The sequence below is a fragment of the Xyrauchen texanus genome, chromosome 41, assembly GCF_025860055.1.
Source record: "Xyrauchen texanus isolate HMW12.3.18 chromosome 41, RBS_HiC_50CHRs, whole genome shotgun sequence".
NCBI lineage: Eukaryota > Metazoa > Chordata > Actinopteri > Cypriniformes > Catostomidae > Xyrauchen > Xyrauchen texanus.
Genome location: NC_068316.1, coordinates 32025175 through 32048384, shown reverse-complemented (window position 1 = coordinate 32048384; position 23210 = coordinate 32025175). Strand labels below are relative to the sequence as shown.

Below are 23210 nucleotides of genomic sequence, written 5' to 3'. Positions count from 1 at the left end.
AAAGACAAGGCTTGTGGGGTGCTCCCGGTCAGCAGAGGCGAGTACCTACCGAAAGTGGTCAGAGAAGGGACAAACCACAAACCGCAACAGGGTGTTGGACGCCCAAGGCTATCCCGTCTGGTCCGAACTGACAGTCCACCATCGAAATCGTCTACAATGGTCATGCAAGCGATGGAACTGGACCTTGGAGCAGTGGAAGAAGGTCACCTGGTCTGATGAGTACTGTTTTCTTTTACATTTTGTGGACAGCCATGTACGTGTGAGCGACTTACCTGGGGAAGTGGTGGCACAAGGATGCACTGTGGGAAGACGACAAGCCTGTGGAAGGAGTGTGATGCTCTGGGCAATGTTCTGTGTTTGTGGGTGGCTGTGGCTCAGTTGGTAGAGCGGGTCGGCCACTAATCGCAGGGTTGGTGGTTTGAATCCCGGCCCGCATGACTCCACATGCCAAACGACTCCAAAGTGTCCTTGGGCAAGACACTGAACCCCACGTTGCTCCCAATGGCAGGCTAGCACCTTACATAGCAGCTCTGCTGCCATTGGTGTATGAATGTGTGTGTGAATGGGTGAATGAGTCAGTGTAAAGTGCTTTGAATACCGTTAAGGTTAAAAAGGCGCTATATACCATTTACCATTCTGAAACTCTAGGTGTGGATGTCAATTTGACACGTGCCCCCTACCTAAACATTGTTGCAGAATGGTTTAGAATGTTGGGAATGGTTTAAAGAACATGATGAAGAGTTCAAGGTGTTGCCCAAATTCGATTGAGCATCAGTGGGATGTGCTGGACCAACAAGTCCGATCCATGGTGGCTCCACTTCACAAATTACAGGACTTGAAGGATCTGCTGCTAATAATGGGTCAGTAGATTCCATGCCTCGGTGGTTCGGCTCTGATTTGGCGGCAGGCAAAGTACCAACAGCATATTAAGCAGGTGGTCATAATGTTTTGGTCATCAGTGTATATTTCATATCTATAATGCATGTAAAATGTTTGTTTATATATGCAGCAACACATTTAAGCCAAGTCTGGTGCATGTCTGTGGTGTCTAAATTAAGCATGGTTAGCAAAAAAATATATATATTTTTTGCATATTTCAAAAAAAATATTACGAATCATTACAAAATAATAGAATCGGATTGATATGTTATCAAATTTGAGATTTCACGATGCATCATAATTGTTAGGTAAAGAATCATAACTGAATCAAATCGTTGTCGGAGCAAATGTTTACACCCCTAGCAGCCAGTGCTGTCAAACTAATGGTCAACATAGTCAAATGGCTGTTAACCAATTTGAAATCAAAACTATTTTGATTAATTCTGAATCTATAAACTGTTCAACAGGCCAATCATTTCAATCGGTGCAAAACCTGGTAATCTGCAGCCTGGAACTGAGCTCCTAAACTAATGTGAATGCACTTGACAGCAGAGTAAAGCTACAGGCAGCTGTACTGCTGCCTTTCTGCCTAATCATTTAATAGCTTAAGCTACAGCGTTTTGTAGGACTGCACTGATATCAGTTTGAAAGGCACCTTATTTCTTTATCCTACCTCCGTATATAGCCTCCAAAGGAAGAATTTTCCAGCTTTCAGATGCAGCCATTGATTCCCAAAGGTGATCACATCTACTGGGTACTGGGCTTTTCATAAATAAAGTGTCTGTGCTATTGTTATTAATTGGCTGAATTGAATTTTTTCTCTGATGGACATTTAATTGGTTCCTCTGATTTTTCAGCATCTCACAACATGAGTGTATAGCTAAACATAGTTCAAATTTTGTTGTGCAGCATTGTATATCAATGTCAGTTTTAAAACAATGGACCCTGTGTTTGAGAACCCTGTCTTCTATTCCATTGTGCTAGGATGTCTCCTGTGTCAGTACCTGTGCAGAGTCCAGCTCTGTGGGCGGGGCCTCCATCCTTCACCTGCTTGACAAAGATGGTGTCCATCGGCTCCAGTCTGTTTCGAGGTCTCCCTGAAGAACACACACAGCACCATGTCACTCAAGCGTCACACAGTATCAAAACACACAGTCAAGCAAGAATTGATGTGAATATGCATGACCATAAAATATTTTTTATCCATGTTAGATTTTTAGAAAAGAAAACGGAAAAACATTTGTAATATGTACAAATTTGTTTTATAATGATTTATATAAAAATAAAAATAAAATAAAAAAAGGGCGATAACAAGGTTGTAAAACTATGTTGTATGAATACATAATTTTTTATATATATTTCACATTGCAGTAATGAGAACTGGGGGTAAAATGAGTGTGACTGTCATGAACATATTATCACAAAAAATGTTCTTGATTTTATATACGCTAAATATAATTTCTTTTTTGTTTCTTTTTATTATGGAGTAAAATAGAACCAGTACAGGCTTCATTATTTGTATTTTTTAATATTAGTAATATATATTATTTATAATCCGAAGGTCTTCGGTTCGATAGATATATATACTGTATATAGTCATAGATATTTCGCCTATTAATTTGTTTAATATAAGTTACTATAGAAGGACTGTGCATTCATGGACTCTGTTAAAGCTATTTTTTAAATGTTGGTCTATATGTTGGTCTTTGGGTGACACTTCTCGAAATCCTTTGTGCTTCAGTCCAGCTGTTTTTGAATGCAAGAACACGTCTTGAGGTACAAACACATGTGAACGGACATGAATGTAAATCAGCCAAATAACAGGACATCCCTAAGACATGCTTGTTGACTAATGGTTCAGACAACCCACTGACAAGTCGATTAAGAAATATATAGTTTTTGCGCATCCCTAATTGTTCTGTGTTAAGTAGTTTGGGCAACACCAGGACAACATTGCAGCCTAGAAAACAGACACGTCCACAAAACACAGAAAATCACTGACATACACATATATCCTGCACACTGCTTGCACTGGTACACACACACGTTTCCATGCAGCATAAGCAGTCTTGCTGTGCTTGTGATTTGTGGTTTATGACTCCCCCTATAGGCACCCGAGGTGTGCACAGATTTGCAGCCTGCATTACATGATGTAGTACTTCAAATTACACTGACCCTATCAGATACTGGGCATGCTCTGTTTCTGACATACATCTGACCATATGCATAATGTGCATTCATTTCTGTGTGGCTTCATTGCATGCTTTGAAAAACTAAAAGACTTCAGTGGCCCCAAAAAGTATTTGAATGCTTCATTCACACTTAAAAATGCATAGATATCAAAATATTAAACCAACTGTATGTACAGTATTTGAGTGTGCCAGTACTGTTTACAGGCTATACAGTATTGATCTTCCATCCTTGTCCTGTATAGGTCAGTGACTCATATGATCAATTGATGACATCAAACTAATAGGACACCATCAATACAGTGGGGTTATTATTTAATTCTGTTAAATTTGAATTGATTCAATCTGTTCAGTATTGGCAGCTCATGAGAGGCTCTGGCTAATGATAGGGCTCATCCTTGTCTATCCAATCAGACTGCCAGGTTGAGGGTTTATAATGGCTATTCCTCACTGAGAGGCAAAAACAGTTGGATACACCTATGGGGACAGCCCATTAATAGATTTACTAAAAGATTTAACTAAAAGGCAGTGGATGACAAAATCTTTGTCTAATGGTCAATTCGGCCATTTTTTACTCACCCTTGCGTCCAGCAAACACATATGATTTCTAATGTTCTATTGAATTTTTGCAATTGCATATATTCAAATATGGCACGAAAATACACTGTAAGCCAGGTTTGATGTCATTAGTTTTTGCTTGTCTCGCAACAATCGGAACAAGCCAAGCTACAGGGGATGTAAAGATTGTCAGTAAGTAACAACTTGGAATACATATCCTACTTTATATATTTATTCTTTATTATTCTGGAATACTTGAATATTTCAGAAAGGATGGATTAAAGTTGCAGTTTAGAAATGCTCGGCACATGCAGTGGCGCATCCGGGTCCTTTTGACACCACAAAAAAGAATCGAACAAAAAAAAAATGAGCGCTTCTTTTAAATTAAGCAGAAAAAGCCCCAGAAGGGCCATCCATGAAATTGAAGTGGGCTTCTTTAGATTTCCATCAGGATCGGTGGATCAGGGCAAACTCAGGATTTGAATTTTAAGGCATGATTTTCAATTAAATTAAACAATTTGCAAAATATCACAAAATACCCCAAATACCACAATACTAAAAAACGTAAAAATTATTTCCAACAGCTCATCACTAACCATGTTTTATTTAGAAGAAAAACCTTGTTGAATAAATCTTGTCAAATGATTCACGCATAGTATTTTGAGGATTGCAGAGCTAAAGAGACGAACACTGATAAACTGAAGCACTAATTGGGTTAATCACCTTTTTTCAAACACGTCCTATATGACATTGATCAGCTATATCAACAACATCAAATTAATATTACATCTTACATCTGCATAGACAATGAAGCAAATGCAGAGCTGGACTTGAACATGTTGCGCTAGATGAGTAACTTGCGTTGTGAATGAGCCGTAACAATGCGTTATGTAGCCTCAAAGTCGCTCTAAAAATTGGAAAATTAATACTATTAAGAATCAACAACACAGCAACTAAGGATCCATTACTTCACTATACTCATATGCTATTATTTCATTCATTTAAGATTTTCGCATGGTCTTATAAATTGATACATTTATGTGCACATAACCGCAGATGGCACTTCACCACCATGATGATCCTAACAGACCTATTGACTTGACATTTTTATGATTGCCATCATTATCTCCCATTTGAATACCCATTTGCTCCACAGTGGCTGTTGCTAGATTTGACATTTTCACGGAGGAATCGCACAAACTCTGATCGCAAATGGCTGGATTTTCATTTCCAAGAGCAACCGCTGTGACAGCTATGATTCCAAATATGATCAAACAATGATCTTTTATAAACAAGACCACCACATAAGATCTAGCAGGACAAACCGGATCCGGTCTTGCCTCCACTACAGTGCATACTGATTGTTTTTGAAACAGCTATTTGCTAATAAAAATAATGTAGCTACTACATCTTCTACAATATGTCTTTGAATTTATTTTGAATCGGCTGTTATTAAGTTTGGCAGTAATGCATATAGCATTTCTGATGGTAGTTTTAATTTTTATATGCCACATTTCTCAGGTTTTAGAAGTATGTGAAGCATTTGAGGATGTGTATTCATCAACCTGTGACATGTCCGACAACATCATATAAACACGAAATGGTACTTTTTGTCATGTTTGGAACTTGACAGTTCCCTTTCAAATGAATTAAACCCTTAAACTTTTTCTCCAATTCCTCAAGGTTTAAATACATATCTTAAATACAAAGAATAAAACTTCTCTTTACAGTTCAGAGACTAATAGCTGTAACTCTGAATGTGTCCACATAAGTGGACTGCTCTGCATTCTAATTGGTTGTTTAAAGCAATGATGTTTCACAGTAGCTGGTATGCCAAATTCTCTGCTGTCCGTTGGGTGACTCTTTCAAACATGCCTTTCTTGAACACATTAACAGAGAGCTGAGAAGGGCACACTGAACACTGGCTCTGTGTGGGATAGGTTTCTCTAACCTCCCGCAGTCTGAAATCTCTTTTGTAACACTGTGTGTGTGGTTGGGCTTGTGGACAAGAAACAATGCCCACAAAACAAACACAGCTTTCATTAGCCATGATTTGCCTTATCACAACCAAAAAAAAAAAAGAAAAAAAGAAATCATCTCTGCCAAACTGCAGATCACATCCCAGTGTTCTCTTCTCCAGAGCTCTGTTGTCTTTAAATGTGAGGTGTATAAATGACTGATGTTTCACATGTAAAAGCAGCCTGGACCACATTGACCCTCAAATCCAGCCAGTGTCAACACAAAATATTTGGTTTATTGTGGGAAATCTAGCCTTGTTCTGCTGTAGGCAATCTCCACCTGCACCGTACGCTACTCACCCAGGCAAGATATGTTGAATGAGTGTCAGACAGTTATTAGGAACACATGTCTTCTGGGATTTGTGGGGCAAATGAGTTCAACACACGAGCAGGTAGAGTGGGAACTGGATGAACTATTGGCCTGTTCTTGCATGCCAGCAGACTGTAAATGGACTGGCTATGTATATTGAACACAAACATATCAAATTCCAAAAGTCTCGATTTGATTGGCATTAATTTACAGATTTCCACATTACCAGAATTCCCAGAAGACATGGTGCACTGGTTTGAATCAGTCAGCCAGGAAATCAATGTCATGTTAAGGGCTGCAGCAACTAATCAATAAAATCGATCATTATCGATACTGGAAATCATCGAAAACGACTTTCATTATCGATTAGTAGGATATTTGCAGTTAGCACGGAGAAGCTCCGTCAGTGATGTCACTTCACAGCCCAGTGAAAAATGTGTTGCATGGTAAAACTTGTTTGAAAAACAACAGGGATAAGTTGTAGTGGAAAAAAATGACCCAAGTTGTCCAGCACACGAGCGCACTTTATAAACACTTCTAAAAAGATCATGATAAGCATACAGATTAATGCGGACTGGTTGCGGCGTCAGGTGCATAATGTATAATAATGCTAACCTTCCTGATAATGCCACATCATGTAATGTCTGATTTCACTAGTAAATTTATACAATGGCAAACATTATATTACTGGATAAACTTACACAATTGTTTTTGGAAAGAATAGTTTAGAGACATGTAATCAGTGACAATACAATTTTAAAAACTATAATATTAAAATACTTACATTTATTTAATCAGTGACAGCTTACAAGCATACTGTATGTATCGAACATAATTATTTATTTTTCAGTTGGGCAGAATTATTAACATTTCTGTTCTCAAGTCACTATTGCACTCTACTGGGCTGACCTTTTGTCCAACTCCATGCCCTATATATCATGTTACACTTTAATAATGACAATTTTTTTTAATATTTTACAAGTTAAGCAACTGTTTTGCATATGTCCTGTAAGTAATAATAATCTTTACTTTTTATGATTCAGGCTTTATTCAAAGTTTTGTGAGAGTATAGAATCGTTAATTCAGTAATGTAAATCAAACCAAATCCTTACGCCCTTTATCATTTATATTTTCTCCCCTTTTCTCCCCAATTTGGAATGCCCAATTCCCAATGCGCTCTAAGTCCTCGTGGTGGTGTAGTGACACACCTCAATCTGGGGTGCAGAGGATGAATCTTTGTTGCCTCTGTGTCTGAGACATCAAGCCACACATCTTATCATGTGCCTTGTTGAGCACGTTACCGGGTAGACAGCACGTGTGGAGGCTTCACACTATTCTTTGGTTGCTTGGGAGACCTGGCTGGAGACACTCGGCATGCCCTGGTTCGAACTCGCGACTCCAGGGGTGGTAGTCAGCGTCTTTACTCGCTAAACTACCCAGGCCCCCCCGAAAAATCATTTTTTAATAAAATACAGGAAATAACATGCCATTTGAAATGTCATTTTTATCAGATTAATTGATTAATCATAGAAATAAGTGTACAATGAGTCTCATGTCAACTTTGCTAATGTGAAATGTCGTACAAGCGAATTGCCGTGGATGCGTTTTCAAGAGCCTGCGCACAAAAAGAGAGCGGCAGAAACAGATGCTATCAATAAAACGGCAAGATGTTATTCTGCCCTCAAATTCTGTAAGAATGTTGTTGATTCCAATAAAATGAGCTTAAACGGTTGCATGCTTCTGAGATTCAGAGAAACACCACAGTGGGATGTGTTCCTCTAATAAGCTTTTCAGGGTAGTGGCCAATGGATACGGGTTTTCAGTGGTTTATAGTAGGTTAACAATATTTTTTAGAAATTTCAGTAAGGTTTTGAAGAAAATCTCAGTACAAAAATAAATTTTTGCTTCAATTCATGCACCTCTAGCGGTACTGATGCGTGAGCATTTTCAGAGACATAGGTTCTAGTCCGGTGAGTACTTTCTGGTTCGTAGTGAATACGAGTAGTAGGTTGCATTTTAGCTTTCAACATTTAATTTTTTACATCATTGACAGCTAGGTTTAGGTTAATAACATATGCATTCCTGTTGACTGTGTCATTTACAAACACATCTCGCTTTTGGTGCCACTCTGTGGACATTTGACCTCAACAACACTTCCAGCTTCGGCCACTGTGGGCAGTGATTTGAATTTCGGTTAGCACAGCGCTATTTTAGCTAAAGAACTTTCGACCTCCTGTCACTGAATTCACAGTCTGTTAAAAGATATTCAAATCTTTTTAGGTTGTAAGTAAATGAGAATATCCTTGAGCACGACTTTATTCTCGCTTGTTCTTAGAGTTATGTCAACTTCAGATAAACTCACCCCTTAACGTCACGTAAGAAACGCAATCTGTTTGGTCATTTTACAAGTCAACCAGATGGTCTCTTCTGGTCTACAGTAAGTGGGGTTCTTGGCCAGAATAAGCTGGACCAGACTACATTGATACTATTCTGTAGTACTCAGTTTTCATACTGGCATAATTCTGTTATCAGCTCTACTCTACTTTGACCACTCTAATACAAGCTCTGTCCGACTAGCATTTTACTATAGTCTTCACTCTTCTCTCAAATATTTCTCCTGTTCTTTTTCTCCTCTTATTTTGGCTGAAGTCTCTCCTGCACAGCTGGCCCTCCTGTTGTTTTGTGTTGGATAATGTTGTTTGGCAGTGGCTGAGAGGACGCCCATTCCCTTATTCCACTGAACATTACACAGCAGGACCAAATTCCTGCAAAACGCAGCCCCCTGAATCTCTCACTCTCTTGCCACACTCTTAGACATGGAGAAGAGACAGAGGGAATAAATGAGAAACTGGACTTGGTATGCTTTATTTAATGTGTAAAATGCAGAAATTAATTTCTAGCTTTTCCAAAACCAGAAGCCCTCATATGAAAGTATATTAATAACAAATGTCTTGAAAAAAAATAAATATATTGCATGAACTGTGCTTGCATTTTTGGTGGATGCAATTTCATATGGCTGTATATTTAAGCTTTGAACATTTTGTTAAAAATACCATCATTCAAAATTACATGATAAATATTCACCTTCCAAAGTTAAGTTCCAAAATATTCATTTTTTTTTATAAATTGGAAAATAAGTGGACTGTCTAATGTGAGTGAACATCAGTTTAAACTACTTCTAAAAAGTGTTATTCATGTATTTTTGTAAAACTTAGCAATTAGCAAAACATTACTGAGAGCACCTTTAAGCATAATGCAGCTATAGACACCATGACATTTCCATCTTTCTTTTTCTTTCTTTTTTTACACATTTTTTTATTTACACTGCTTTAAAATCAGATGAGGACAAACAAATTCAAACTCAGACTGCTATTTATCTTGCTATATCCATTTGGTTGCCAGCGAATGCTTACCCAATAATTTCACTCAACAGCAATTCCGATTTGATGATTAAACCAAAGTATTTTTTAGTAAAATTAAAGTTTCTTGGCTGGAAATATTGCTTTAATTGATTTAAGCAAAAATAAGTTGCTTTTCTCTCTAGATAAAGCAAGAAACAGTTGCTTTAAAGCAGACACTGAAGAAATTTTATTAACTTTATTGTCAAGTTCAATTAAGTTAGTTAAATTGATTTATAAAACTGATACTAATCAGAGCACAATGTAATGACACACAGGTTGCGATAAAGGTTTATTTGGTGTTGTTGCTCTTGGTTTCATTAGCAAAAGTCTGCACCACCTAGTGGTGAAGAATAGTAGTAGCAAGTGAAGATTGTGCATCTGCACTCTACTGCTTTCCCTGCAATGACAGGATGTAGAGGTGAAATTGCAAAGCGAAATAAATTGGACAGAATATTACCTGTCAAATAAAGATGAAATAAATAAAATACAAAATTTGAATTTTTTTAATGATGAAAACCAAAATGTTTTCAATTGAAAAGTTTACAGCTTAAATATAAAAACATGAAAATATATCTTTAAACATACAAGCAATGTAAATACAATGTAAGGTTTTATTTGGTCAATTAGTGCAATTTATCCTGCTTTTTTTCAAAGACATTTGTCATTAACATATTTCATACCACTGAGCATGACATCATATCCTGAACATTACAGAGCTTCAAATAATTAAGCATCTTCAGAGCCTAGTGTGACCACGGCTATACACTGTGTCCTAACCAGGCAAATTGCTAAATTTCACTGCAAGCAAAATATTGCATGAAGCGACAAAATCAAAGCATTCAGAACATTTTAGATGTTCAAAATACCGCTATATGGAGCTATACAGGCATACGACAAGGCAACATTTTTTAAACAGTGGCCAGCAAAATAATTTGTCATGTGATGCTTGTTCTGTGGCCTGCTAGGACAAAAACTCAGATTAACATGGAAGACATTCCATCTGAAAGGTTGTAGTTTTTATCTATAACACACATGTCAGTTGAATGAATGCTTGAACACCACCGACATTTTAACATTGTGGGTGGAATTTTTAGTCTGTCCGTTTGTAGGTTAGGCAATAAAGAATATCAGAACATTTTCTCTGCAGCTACAACAAGCGTGGACTGTTTTTAGTACAATGTTTTATTCTTGTTTGATATGTTCTATGCACTTGAACCTATTTGTGAAAATGATATCTTTGTAAGATTGTAGTCTTCAGAGTGTGCAGGTAGGAGAAACAGAATATCCAACGAATATTGAACCTAAAAATAAGTTTATTGCGCTCTGGAAGCATTAGTGGCAGTTTCAGCATTAGACAGCCCCTGCTTCAGTTCTACTTAATGTGTGTTCTACATGCTGGTTTGGGAGTTGGTCAAACCAGTGGCAACCTGGCCTGAAGCCAGGGGAGGAGTGTGACAAGGAGGAGGGCTGAATCAGCTGATCAGCGGGACAGTGAGATAAAGGGGAACCGGAGGTGCCAGTTCGAGAGAGAGACGCACATGGCCGCGTTGCATGTGCGCCTGTGTTTGCTTAATGCTTGTTTTATGTTGTTAAACTTGATGTTTATTGTTCAGCCAGGTCCCACTGCCTCATTACCCATCCTTTATCTGTTACAAACAGCCTTTTCTCATTTTTGTATAATTATTATGCATGCAGCATTTATGGCCATATAGTAATTCAAATGCTACATGGAATATTATTTGTACATTTAAATCATTTGTTATAATGCAGGACCATTTAATTAAACAATTAAAAATGTGCTTAAAAGAAATGTCGTCCATTTACTACACCTGTACATGTTCCTTATACTTTATGTTCCTTACAATGTTGATTTGTAATTTATTTTACTTTTTCATTCTGAAGAACAACAAAGCAACATGGCTTACAATTTGTGGGCAAACCCCAAATGTTGTAGTGTATTGACAACAACATTTGTAATGAGCCTTTTCGTTCAGAAATTTTCATCATAATTTAAAAAAAATTTTGCTTGGTACTTTATTGTCTATAGCATCATGTTAGAAAATATAAAAATTATGTTTTATACTTGCACAGAGGTCATTTAAAGTTGTTCAATTTCCCCCTACCCCTTTCTAGAGTCCATGTCTGGAGCGCATCCAATCTGCGCCTGGACTCTGCACGTAAGGTGGGGTTTTACTGGTCCTCCAAGAATCATGTGGAATTCTATATTGCTCCATCCCTGTCCACATGGCCAAAATAAAACGAAATATCTCTGGCATGCATTTTCACAGAAAAGGAAAACAAATAGTTGAACAGATGCTGATTTTTTTTCTTTTACTTCTGTGTCTCAAATTGAAGCAACAATTTAATGTATAAACACAGTTGGGGGAATTCACCATAGCGAATTGCGCCAGTTGATAGCACTGTTTATTAGCATAAGCTATTGTAATGAAGATCCTTATGTGAGTGAAAGTTGCAAACCAAATGGAGAGTTTTTATTAGAAAAACGTAATAAACAAGACCAAAACATAAAACACAAATGAAACAAGACCAAGAACTCACCAAATGAACCAACTACAGCAAACAATGCTAGACAAAGACAGCGAGAACATAAGAGCTAGAGAACATGGGGAACAAGTCCGCTTGAGAAAAATCAGGAAAGGGAATAAGACAAAGAACCTAAAGTTTCAAACTAAAAGTCACAACCCCCTAGTGACCTCTGCTGGCTGCTAGGCGAAGATCTCATGCATTACAGAGACACCCCACCCCCCAGAAGGGCCTATGTCGCAGTGACCTCTGACGAGGGAACCTTTGGGACAACCAGAGCAGGAATCAGAGTAATGCAGGGACCTCAAAATCCATCAGAGCAGGGAACGTGTGGGGCCTCTGATGGGGGGGACAACCGGGACCATCGGAGCAGGAAGATCTCAGGGACAGCAATTGTGAAGAGAGGAGAAGGCCTGCCTGCCATCCCGACAAGAGCTGATTCAAGAGCCTTACTTTCCCTCCTCCTCCACCTTGATCTCAAGAGCTTGACCTCCGGCGAGAGAACGGTAGGTGCCACCTCCAGCAAAAGCGGCTGCTCAATTTATAAAGTGCTAGAACTGCTTGAGCAGCAAACTCTACCTAACAAAACTCTATCACAGTCCAATGGCACCAGTCCTCTGATACACTTTTTCAACCCTAGCTCAAACATAGTCCTTATTGGTCATTCTGACACACCAGTGTGAGAGGCCAGTCTCCAAAATCAGCCACCATCATGGATCTCTGGACAAAAAAACACAATTTGCTCTGCTGGCTTCATTTTCAGGTCTAGCATTCTGTAACGAAGATTCTCGTAACAAAGTTGTGAACCCAAATGCAGAATTTTTATTTAAAAAAAGAAAACGTCATAAACAAGTGCATAACGTTAAACACAAATGAAATAAGAACTCTCTAAAAGAACCAGCTAACAGTGCTAGACATAGCAAGACACAAATAGAGAACAATCAAGAAATGGAAACAGGAATAGAGACAAAACAAGAACCTATAACTTCAAACTAAAAGTCACAACCTCCTATCAATCTCCACTGGCCGCTAGGGGAAGGTGCCATGCATTATTGCTATAAATAAGCAGTCTGCATAGTTTTTAGCACCTGATTTACTAAAGGACTTATGCAAATCAGATAATGCCACAAACACACCAACAAAATTAGTGCTGATATCAATTTGCACAGGCCCTTAACACGAAAGAGTACACAGTGCAATTTTCAGATCAGAAACTTGGAAGTTCTTGTCCATCTACAGTTACTCCTGCCATTATTATTAGATGCACAAAAACATCCCATTTAAATAAACATGCTTATTTACTGCCAAATTTCCACGGCGATAATCAGTGTGCTGTTTCAATGACGGTTGCTCAGCTTTTTCACAACAGTATAGCTTTTCCAGTAACAAGCTACGATTTCCAACAAGTAGTGCTGTAGCATCGCAAAACGCTACAGTAACTGAAGCATCAGCTCTTTCATATGGTTCAGGTAAATGAACTAGAACACATAAATGATTCACTGATTCACTTAAGCCCCAAGCAGCCTTAAAGGGTCTTTGCCTTCTTTTCTGAAGCAAGATATATTGTACATTTTGATTCAGTTATATAAAGTAGTTTTTTTCTAGTATTATTAGTGTAGAGTAAACATAAATGATCAATGTAATGTTGTCACACTATTTGTTTATTTCCTTACAAAAATGAACCATGGTTTTATTATAGTAATATTGCAGTAACTATGACTGTAGTAACCATGGTTAATTTTGTGGTTACTATGGATTTACTGAAAAATACCATGGTTAAACTATAAATACTGTAGAAAAAACAGTCCATTGCTGCATTCAGTGTTACAATTTCCAAAGGATTAAATGAAGGTTTAACAAAAAAAGAGTTCTGCTGATCTTTCATGAATGAGGCTCAATGACTTATTTTGAATATGCATGGCACAACACTACATCAGGGCATATAACGCCTGGTTAAGTTGGACTTTGGGTGGTAAGATGCAGGGTTTTGTGCTGAAATACTGCATACTACAGTGGACTAACTGTTTAGCAAATTCACCCATTACACATCTTAAAAGAGGGAGTGGAATGTGAGGGTAACTGGAAGACATGGCGCTGAGTAAAATATTTTCAGAGCTGTACGACATTAAAGCAAACGTCAACAAACACACACATTCCGTCATTCTTTCAAACAAATTTAAAGGCAGAAAGAGGCCTGATCTCATAAAGCTGTTTACACACAGCTCACATGGAGGACATCCAAACCCTCCACCCAGATTGACTGCACGTGGAGAGCAGATCTTCATCCATACAAGCAAATATCTATTGCTATGCAACAATAAGAACCAAAGCAGAAAGAAAAAGGCAACATGCTAGTTTTACATGTTTGGTATCAATGGTGTGTTATAGGAAAATGTTATTGCTCAGAGGTTGCTCTTCCATTATTCAGGAAGACTTCATGGACATTTCAGTTATTTTTTCAATTAAGTATCAACTTATATATTATAGACAAATAGTTCTACAAAAAAAATGCAAAACCCACTGGCATGATGCTCAGGTGTTCTAGGCGGTTGCTTACTTGCCAAGTCAGAGCCTACCCCCAAGTCTCTATGACAATCTGGTCTCTAGATATGGCTCAGTTCCTGCTTCAATTTAATGAGAAATGTTTGAGTTCATTTTGAAAGCTCTGAGGTTTGATTGCAGACTTCTGTGCACAGTTTGATATATTGTTGAGTTTGTTCTAACCCTAAATATTAAGTCAAATTCTTAACTCGTCCCACACCTTTTGTGCTACAGACATGAACGAAATCTCAAAATGATGAAATGTTGCTTGTAGAGAAGAGGTGTGCTTTTACCTTCCTAAGCGACCAGACTTTTCGCATGGCGGACGATAAAACAATTGAAAAATCCCATTGGCTGTAAAAAGGGGTTAAGATGGGCAAGGAGGAGGCGAGAACCAGCTTGACGATAAAAATGATCTTTTAATTATAATCTTAACCAAAAAGACCAACACACACACACAGGTGTCGGATAGCTATCCGTAAATCTCTCTCTCTCTCTCTCTCTCTCTCTGCCATCTTCAGTCGGCTCTTATCCCTCTCGAGGGCTAATTAGCCTGATTAGGGGCAGGGTGTGCGGAATCACGACCTGGCCCCGCCCTCCGCCCTGCCACACTTACATTAAAGGAGGATACCGAGCCATATCTAAGAGACCAGAATATCATAGAGACTTGGAGGTGGGCTCTCTGAAGGTAGCATACGGGCAGCATTTCCTTAAAAATACAATAAATCTCTGTGTGTGCGTGACACACGACTCTCTAGAATGCACCATTTAGGGATGGTTACGAGACATTTCTGCAGCTTAATTTCCTGTAGGAAAACCCCTTTAAAAAGGCTGACACTGGCAGGGTGATTGGTTCACTACAGCCATCCAATAGATTTTCATCTAGCCATCCAATTTTATATGATACAGTTTGCAGAGCCTGAAATTCAGCACGGGATTGCAGGTATTGTGCAAAAATTGTAATCATTCCCGCAAGTTCCACGTTCATAATATGGGAAATTCTTGCACACTTTTATTCACTTTACAGTGCAGCTGTGAATTAGTAAAGCAATAGATACAGATGAACAAATCAATGCAGCACATTTGCAAGAAAGGCAGAAATAGCTAAATGTCTTTGTGTAATGTACCAGCTGTAGGCCTATGGTGAAGAGAGAGACACTTAAACACCTCTTACATCTCTCATCTCCATCTCTAGTTCCATCCAGGGTTGGACATTTTTTGCTCTGGTTTTTGATGAACATTATTTGTTTCGTGCCGTCCGTTGTGCAGATGTTGAAGAGTCAATGGCGGATGCTCGCGCAATAAACGTGCACAGATGGTTTCTCCAATTCTCATGCTGCGCACCAGTTTAGTGTTGTGCTCACGTGCTAAAATTGTCAAATGCTACAATGTAGTTAATAAGAATATTAATAAAGATAATATATGGATGTGTTAAATTGCCTTGATATTACTAATGATACAATAATCATTTAACATTAACCACATTTGGTCTGACTAATGTTCATTGTTAAATGTTTATTTTTGGATTGTTTTATTCAATTGGCATGAAGGAATAGTATTTTTAGAAAAGTATTTTTTGTAAGCTCTTCATTCCAAATCTGATAAAATGCTGTCATCTACTCCACTGTGCCAGTGCATTAGTTTTGTAGGCTATGTTAATTTAATAGCAACATATTTGGAAATATGTGAATGAGAAAAAAAAGTTTTGTTTCAGTAACAATGCACATTATGCAATGTAGAGATCATTCAACTTTGTAATTATTGAAACATGCCAATTTAAAATTGAATTCATTGTTTAAATTAAAGTATTTGACTCAAAATTATGACAAAAGTACCTTTGTATAGGTAAAAAATGCCCCCTATATGCATTCCTCCCCAATCCCCCATTTTCACAAATGAATTTCAGGCCCTGCGTTTGTTATAATGCAACATTTACTTTCGGCCCACGGCACTCAATCAAGTTTTATTTTTGGGCCTTCGCAGGAAAAAGTGTGCGTGTGTGTGTGTGTGTGTGTGTGTGCGTGCGTGCGAGAACCAGCTCTGTGACCATGAGCTAAGGGACTTTTCAATGCAGAAATAATGCAAAACCAACTAGATGTTTTGCATAAGAGTGACAAACAACACTTGAAAATGTGTTATGCTTGACAAAAGTTTTACAGGTATATCATTATATCAATGGATGCTCTAAATCCTGTAAAGCACACAAAACATTCTGACCAATAAAGGGACACAGGTTTGGTCCGTTTTGAAATGTTGCCATGTAAAACGAACCAAGAGGAAAGTGCCCCTGTCTCAGACACAAACCTTCTTGCAACAGAAGATTACAGATTATTAAAGGTGGCAATTTAATGAAATATATATACAGTCTGCATGTTCTGTGCGCTTTAAAGTAAAAGTGTGAAGCCAGGCGCTCATACACTGAAAACACCGCAACATGAGCATCACGCATGCTCTTGCAGTGTTTCTTATTAATTACCTGGACTGTTTTGTGCCATTGCTTCAGCAAATCATCTGTCACTCTCAGTCAGCCAGTCATGCCCCCCCCCACACACACAATGGAACCAATTATCTAATGTTAACGTTATTATCAGCGTCTCTGGCACAAAACTATTTTTAGCATCTGAGGAGCAAGTTCAACACAGGTAAACATTCTTGCTTCATTTCTTTGATGGCTTACAGGGCTCGACATTAATGCTTTTTGAAGAGGCAAGTGAAAGAGAATTTTAACAGGCTGACTGGACAAGCAGACTGATTAAAATGTAATGCAAAATGCAAAAAATAACCAGTATTTGTGATAAAATACCTATATTTGTGATAGTCTAGGCATGTGTCACTTATTAGAAAGTTAATATTCTGCTGTTGAAAGTAATCAAGAGCATGTCATTTTATAATTCTCCAGTGATTTAGAAACAGCTGCTCCATGTTTGATTGTCAGGAGGAGTATGTGTGTGTGCTAATGCACACCAGAACAAATAGAAATGATTGAGAATCATACAATTTCACTGCAGACTACTGAAATTGTGGTTTTGTGATAATGTTTAGCCTTTAATGTACATGGTAGATCTTGCTGCAATAATAATGAAAGAGTAGATTCTATAGAAGTCTGAGTGCACCTGCTGTTAATGATGGTGATTGAGGCTTTCCTTTAATTGACTATCATATGTGACATAAAATAATTATCATATGACAATAGCCTCCTCCCCTACCTAGTGCAGTTTGCATTTCTGTCTCGGAGAACTGAGTTCGACGATGCTTAATGTCGAGCCCTGACTCAAATGTATTCTCTAGTTGTGTTTTGACCATTTGTGAACTGCGCTAAACTCTGTCTCATTTATGCTTTGAGCGTGTGACTTTTTTTGCTGCGTCATCACCCTTCATATCTACATTTATGCATTTTGCAGATGCTTTTATCCAAAGCGACTTACAGTGCACTTATTACAGGGACAATTCCCCCGGAGCAACCTGTCTTGCTCAAGGACACAATGGTGGTGACTGTGGGGATCAAACCAGCAACCTTCTGATTACCAGTTATGTGCTTTAGCCCACAACGGCACCACCACTACTAGAACACAAAATTGTTTACAAGAGCACAAAGTTCTTCATAGATCTAGCCTCTTAATTTTGTTCTGCAAGTTCCCCAGATTGAAGCATTTAACTTTAAAATGTACAAAATTACCCCTAGAGGGTCCGAGGTCCACACACCACAGTCTCACAAAATCCTGTGGGAAACACAGCTCTTGTGTGAAGTAGATGACAGAGAGCAGAGTGCTCATTCACCTTGAAGCATGCAGTATGTACAGACTACATATTTATTTAATTAAATCACAGCCTTTAGCAGTTTAGCAGTCACACTAGGTCATGTAGCGACCAGTTTTTTCGGAGGAGTAAAAGCGTTGGTTTTCCACCAACATAAAAGTTCAATTTCAATGGAAAACAATGTCACTGAAATATATAACATATATATAGTTATGTAATATTCTCTGTAATTCTACTACTAAAAATAATAATAATAAATCATGAATAATTGTATTATATTTAAGTCAAATCTCACATTTGTGATGATCTGTTGTGCAGCACTTTATTTGACAAAAAAATAACACTGTTGTATTTTGGATTGTGCTGTATAAATGTATCTTATAATTTTTATATTATTTAGAGTTATTTTAACATGTCTTTGTTCTTTTTTAATTTGATTTAAGTTTTCATTAATTAATTTAAGTAATTATGTATTTATGTTCAAATGAAACCTATGCCACTGCAATCTAATCTACAGCACTGACAGCATCATCAGAGGTGAGCACACAATAATGCTTCTATTAGTTCTATATCAGGCGCCTGAATCTCAGGATACCCTCAAACACCTGCTGTTCCACAGTCAGAGAACTCCTCTGCTGTAACTAAACACCAGCCCACAGCTGATCAACTGCCAGAGAGCCCGCTACTGTACACTGCCAGCTGGGAGATTTCCTGCCCCGGGCACGAGCATCAAAGTTTTCAGATGGTATAATGTCAAAAACAAGTCACTGAATATTACACCTTGCTCAAAAGTTCATGGCATACACTACAACTTCCTACACGTAATTATTATGAAGCATGAATACATCCAAGACATGAATACATCCAATCTCTCATAGATAGGAAGCTTTGTTCACTATGAATGAGTCTATGATCAGTGCAGCCAGTTAAAGCCACAGTTGTGTTCACTGTCTCGAAGGAAAGCCTTAAACAAACACAATGTGAATTTGGATCACAGACTGGTAGAACTCACCTCTGCTGCTATTGTCTTCATCCTGAAAGAGAGAGAAGATGAAAGACTGTTATTAACTCTGTCATTTCAAAAACTTCTTACAATGAAATCAAGAGGCTTGTGGGACCGGAATTACATCCATTTAAAGTGTTATCCCAGTGGTTGTGTTCACACACACACACAGAGAGAGAGAGAGAGAGAGAGAGAGAGAGAGAGAGAGAGAGAGAGAGAGAGAGAGAGAGAGAGAGAGAGAGAGGGAGGGAGAGAGTCTGCATCTAATATCTATATAAAAATCTTGATAACTTGAATAACTGAAGAGCCACATGTGTTGCTTATCCTTAATATTATTGTATTTTTGAACTCCCAAAAATCAAGATTTTGACATTACTTTCATTTCAATAAATAAACTTACATTTCTAGTTTTAACTGAATTTGTACTTCAGATCTTTGCTTTTACATCAGACAAGAAAAACTAGCTTCCTACTATGTGACCCACATTTGGTTTTCGATAAATGAAAATGGGTACAATTTAAAAATGTGTGAATTGAGTCACATTGAGAGCTCTATATCTCTGGGATTTAACCATATACAGCCTTAAAAATAAAGATAGAAAAAGGTCTGTTCTGAACCAGAATCTTAAAGATATTAAGATATATTTAATTCTTCTGGAGTTATAGGTACTCCAACTTTGGAAACTCAACACAAAAAAAGTGTTTTTCCCCATTTTTGGAATCTTAACATTGGCATTTAATACAACAAGAGTTGTTGAAGTCAACTGATTTTAGTAATAGACCTACTATCTCTGTAAAAATAAAATAATATGCTGCCACCTTTCTAAGGTAATTTGTTTACCAGTAATTTTGCTCTAAAATCATGGGCAAAAATTTTCATTTTGACCCCCATCCCCAACTCAGTAATATATATATATATGTGTGTGTATATACACAGTTGAAGTCAGAAGTTTACATACACCTTAGCCAAATACATTTAAACTCCATAAAAAAGTTTTTCACAATTCCTGACATTTAATCTTAGAAAACATTCCCTGTCTTAGGACAGTTAGGATCACTACTTTATTTTAAGAAAGTGAAATGTCAGAATAATAGTAGAGAGAATTATTTATTTCAGCTTTTATTTCTTTCATCATATTCCCAGTGTGTCAGGAGTTTACATACACTTTGTTAGTATTTGGTAGCATTGCCTTTAAATTGTTTAACTTGGGTCAAACATTTTGGGTAGCCTTCCACAAGCTTCTCAAAACAAGTTGCTGGAATTTTGACACATTTGAGACAGAACTGGTGTAACAGAGTCATTAGTGTAACACACATACAATTAGTGTAATTAGACCAGAGGACATTTCTGCCTTTACACTTTGATGTGAAGTATCTCAGACTGGGACTTGTTAGAGATGTGATTTACATTGATTGTCCCAGACACAAACGCTATCCATCTATCAATCAGTCAGTCCATCCATACATCCGTCAATCAATCAGTCCATCCATCCATCCATCCATCCATCCATCCATCCATTCATCCATCCATCAATCAATCAATCAGTCCATCCATCCATCCATCATGATACATCCATCCATGATCCATCCATCCATAATGTATGTTAACCGATCTAAGCACTTATATTTGTAAATCATCATCTTGGAATAAGTCTCAAAAGTTATTAAAGTGTAAAAATCATTAACATATTTTTGATACAGAGGACATGGCTTGGCATTTATTTGCATATTAATATACAGAACTAAATTACAAGTGTGAGTAATGTTTTGTGTGTTTACATTCTGTTACAAGCAATTGTGAGAATCTATGATGCTGTTAACTGCATTATTAAATAAAACTGAGTGACTGGATCAGTTCGCTCCCCCTTCTCCCATCACTCCGCCACTGATCACGCCTACTTTGAGTGCACCTTTTAAAAATATGGTGAGAGCTCAACTGTGCTGAAACAGGGGGGTGTTGTAATACTTGTTTATATACTGTTTATATGATGATAGTGACAATTTACTTTTGGAGGGTATAATTCACAAAAATTATTCTATAATTATTATTCTAATTGGGTATGTGTGTGTGTGTGTGTGTGTGTGTGTGTGTGTGTTATCACTTTGTGGGGAACAAATGTCCCCATATGGCTAGTAAAACCCGAAAATTTTGACCTTGTGGGGACATTTTGTTGGTCCCCATGAGGAAAACAGCTTCCCCTTCTGTCACTCACTCAACGTTGTGTCGAATGAAGTGACACAAGGTCATCTTGGGATGCCAATCGTACCTCTGAACCTGAGAAAAGGCCAATGTCAAGTTGGCAGACAGAATTTGCATGCCCCGCCCCGGACATACGGGTATAAAGAGAAGCGGGGCAGCGAGTGCCAGTCAGAATTTTTCTTCGGAGCTGAAAGTTTGTGCAACAGCAAGCTGAGTTCACCACTGTTTCACTCACCTCTACTGGCGATAAGCACTGCTGTTGGATATACTGCTCGTTTCCAGCTGGCGTTCTCTCTCTGCACGCTGTGCAGTCTACGCCCCTGAGCGCTTCGACAGTGCTTTCATTGCCTGAAAGAGTGTTTCTCCTCCTAAAAAGAGTTTATTTCCTCTAAAAGAGTTTGTGTTCCCACTCATAAAAGAGCAAAACACAGCAGGTGTTGAACGTCTTTTTCAGGACGAGTCTTTTTAAAGGTGTCTTTCCACCTCTGTGTAGTTCCTGGATGCGGTTGATTTCTCTCCACTTCTGACGGTCATAAAAGCTGCCTCGCGTGCCTGGGTTATGATCACACACAGGCAGCATTTTATGAATGGTTCATGTTCTCATGAGGACGACCCGGCTGGCGATGAATGCGATTTGGGGATAATGACAGGCTCAGTTTCGCCGGGTAAATCCCCACGAACCACCAGCCCCCCAGCATGCTTGCTTTTTTCCGTCCAAGCTCAGGATGTGTGCGGCTCGCCTCGCGGCCAGCCGGCATTCTCCCTTGAGCCCCCGGAATTGGATGACGACATTGCCACTGTATCGGAGAGCGTCACAGCAGCGTCTGATGCTGATGACTCATCTGGCTGCCAACTTCGGGTCTGCTCGCCCAGTCTGAGGCTGACGAGCAGATGTTCACTATGCTTACCCAGGCTGCCGTGATCGCGAGGCTAGACTGGAAACCTCCGTCCCCCCCCTCAAGGCTACTCGATCGGTTCCTCGGGTCAGGGCGGCGGTCATAGCCATGCCCCCCAGTTCCGTTCTTCACGGAAGTGCATGACGAGCTGACACTGTTGTGGAGGGCACCTTTTACTGCCCGGAACCGACCCCTCCGCTCATCCGCTCTCACTACCCTAGATGGTGGGGCGGCCCACAGGTACAAGGAGATCCCCCAGGTGGACAGAGCGGTTGCGATCCACTTGTGTCCCGAGAACGCCGCCACCTGGAGGGACCACCCGGTACTCTCCTCCATAGCCTGTAGAATGACGTCATCACTGACATCGAATGTCTACAGCGCCACCAGACATGCCGCCTCTGCCCTGCATGCAATGGCTCTCCTGCAAGTTCACCAAGCCAAGGCACTCAAACATCTGCACCTGGGTATTTCCGACCCTGACATGCTGCAGGAACTGCGCTCTGCCACCGACATCGCTCTCAGAGCCACGAAGGTCACAGCACAGGCACTCGGGCAGGTGATGGCCACCCTCGTGGTTCAGGAGCCTCACCCCAGGCTGAACATGGTTGAGATGCGCAACGTTGACAAGGCACGCTTTCTCAACGCCCCCATCTCCTAGCTTGGCCTCTTTGGCGACACCGTTGTCGACTTCGCCCAGCAGTTTTCGGCAGTGAAGAAACAGATCAACAGGTAGTTCCGCCTCGACCTGGTCCCAGCTCTCAGCCCCAGCATCGAGCACCTCGCAGGCGGCGAACGAGAATCCTTGTTTCATTTGCCGCATCGCCTTCGGGTTGCGGCACCCACATTCTCAATAAAGAGCGATTTCCTCACTTCCTGGTCATCCAGCCGGTGTGCGCTATTCTCACGGCACCCCGGA

At 39.0% G+C, this 23210-nt stretch overlaps 1 protein-coding gene across 1 annotated transcript in view; it reads right to left on the bottom strand.

The window, feature by feature from the left end:
• Nucleotides 1-23210, bottom strand: part of LOC127634041 (rho GTPase-activating protein 21) — a 69921-nt gene that overhangs the window by 31906 nt on the left and 14805 nt on the right. The window contains 2 exon segments of the mRNA XM_052113438.1: nt 1884-1976; nt 19209-19230. Of these exon segments, the coding sequence (XP_051969398.1) occupies nt 1884-1976; nt 19209-19230 (115 nt within the window).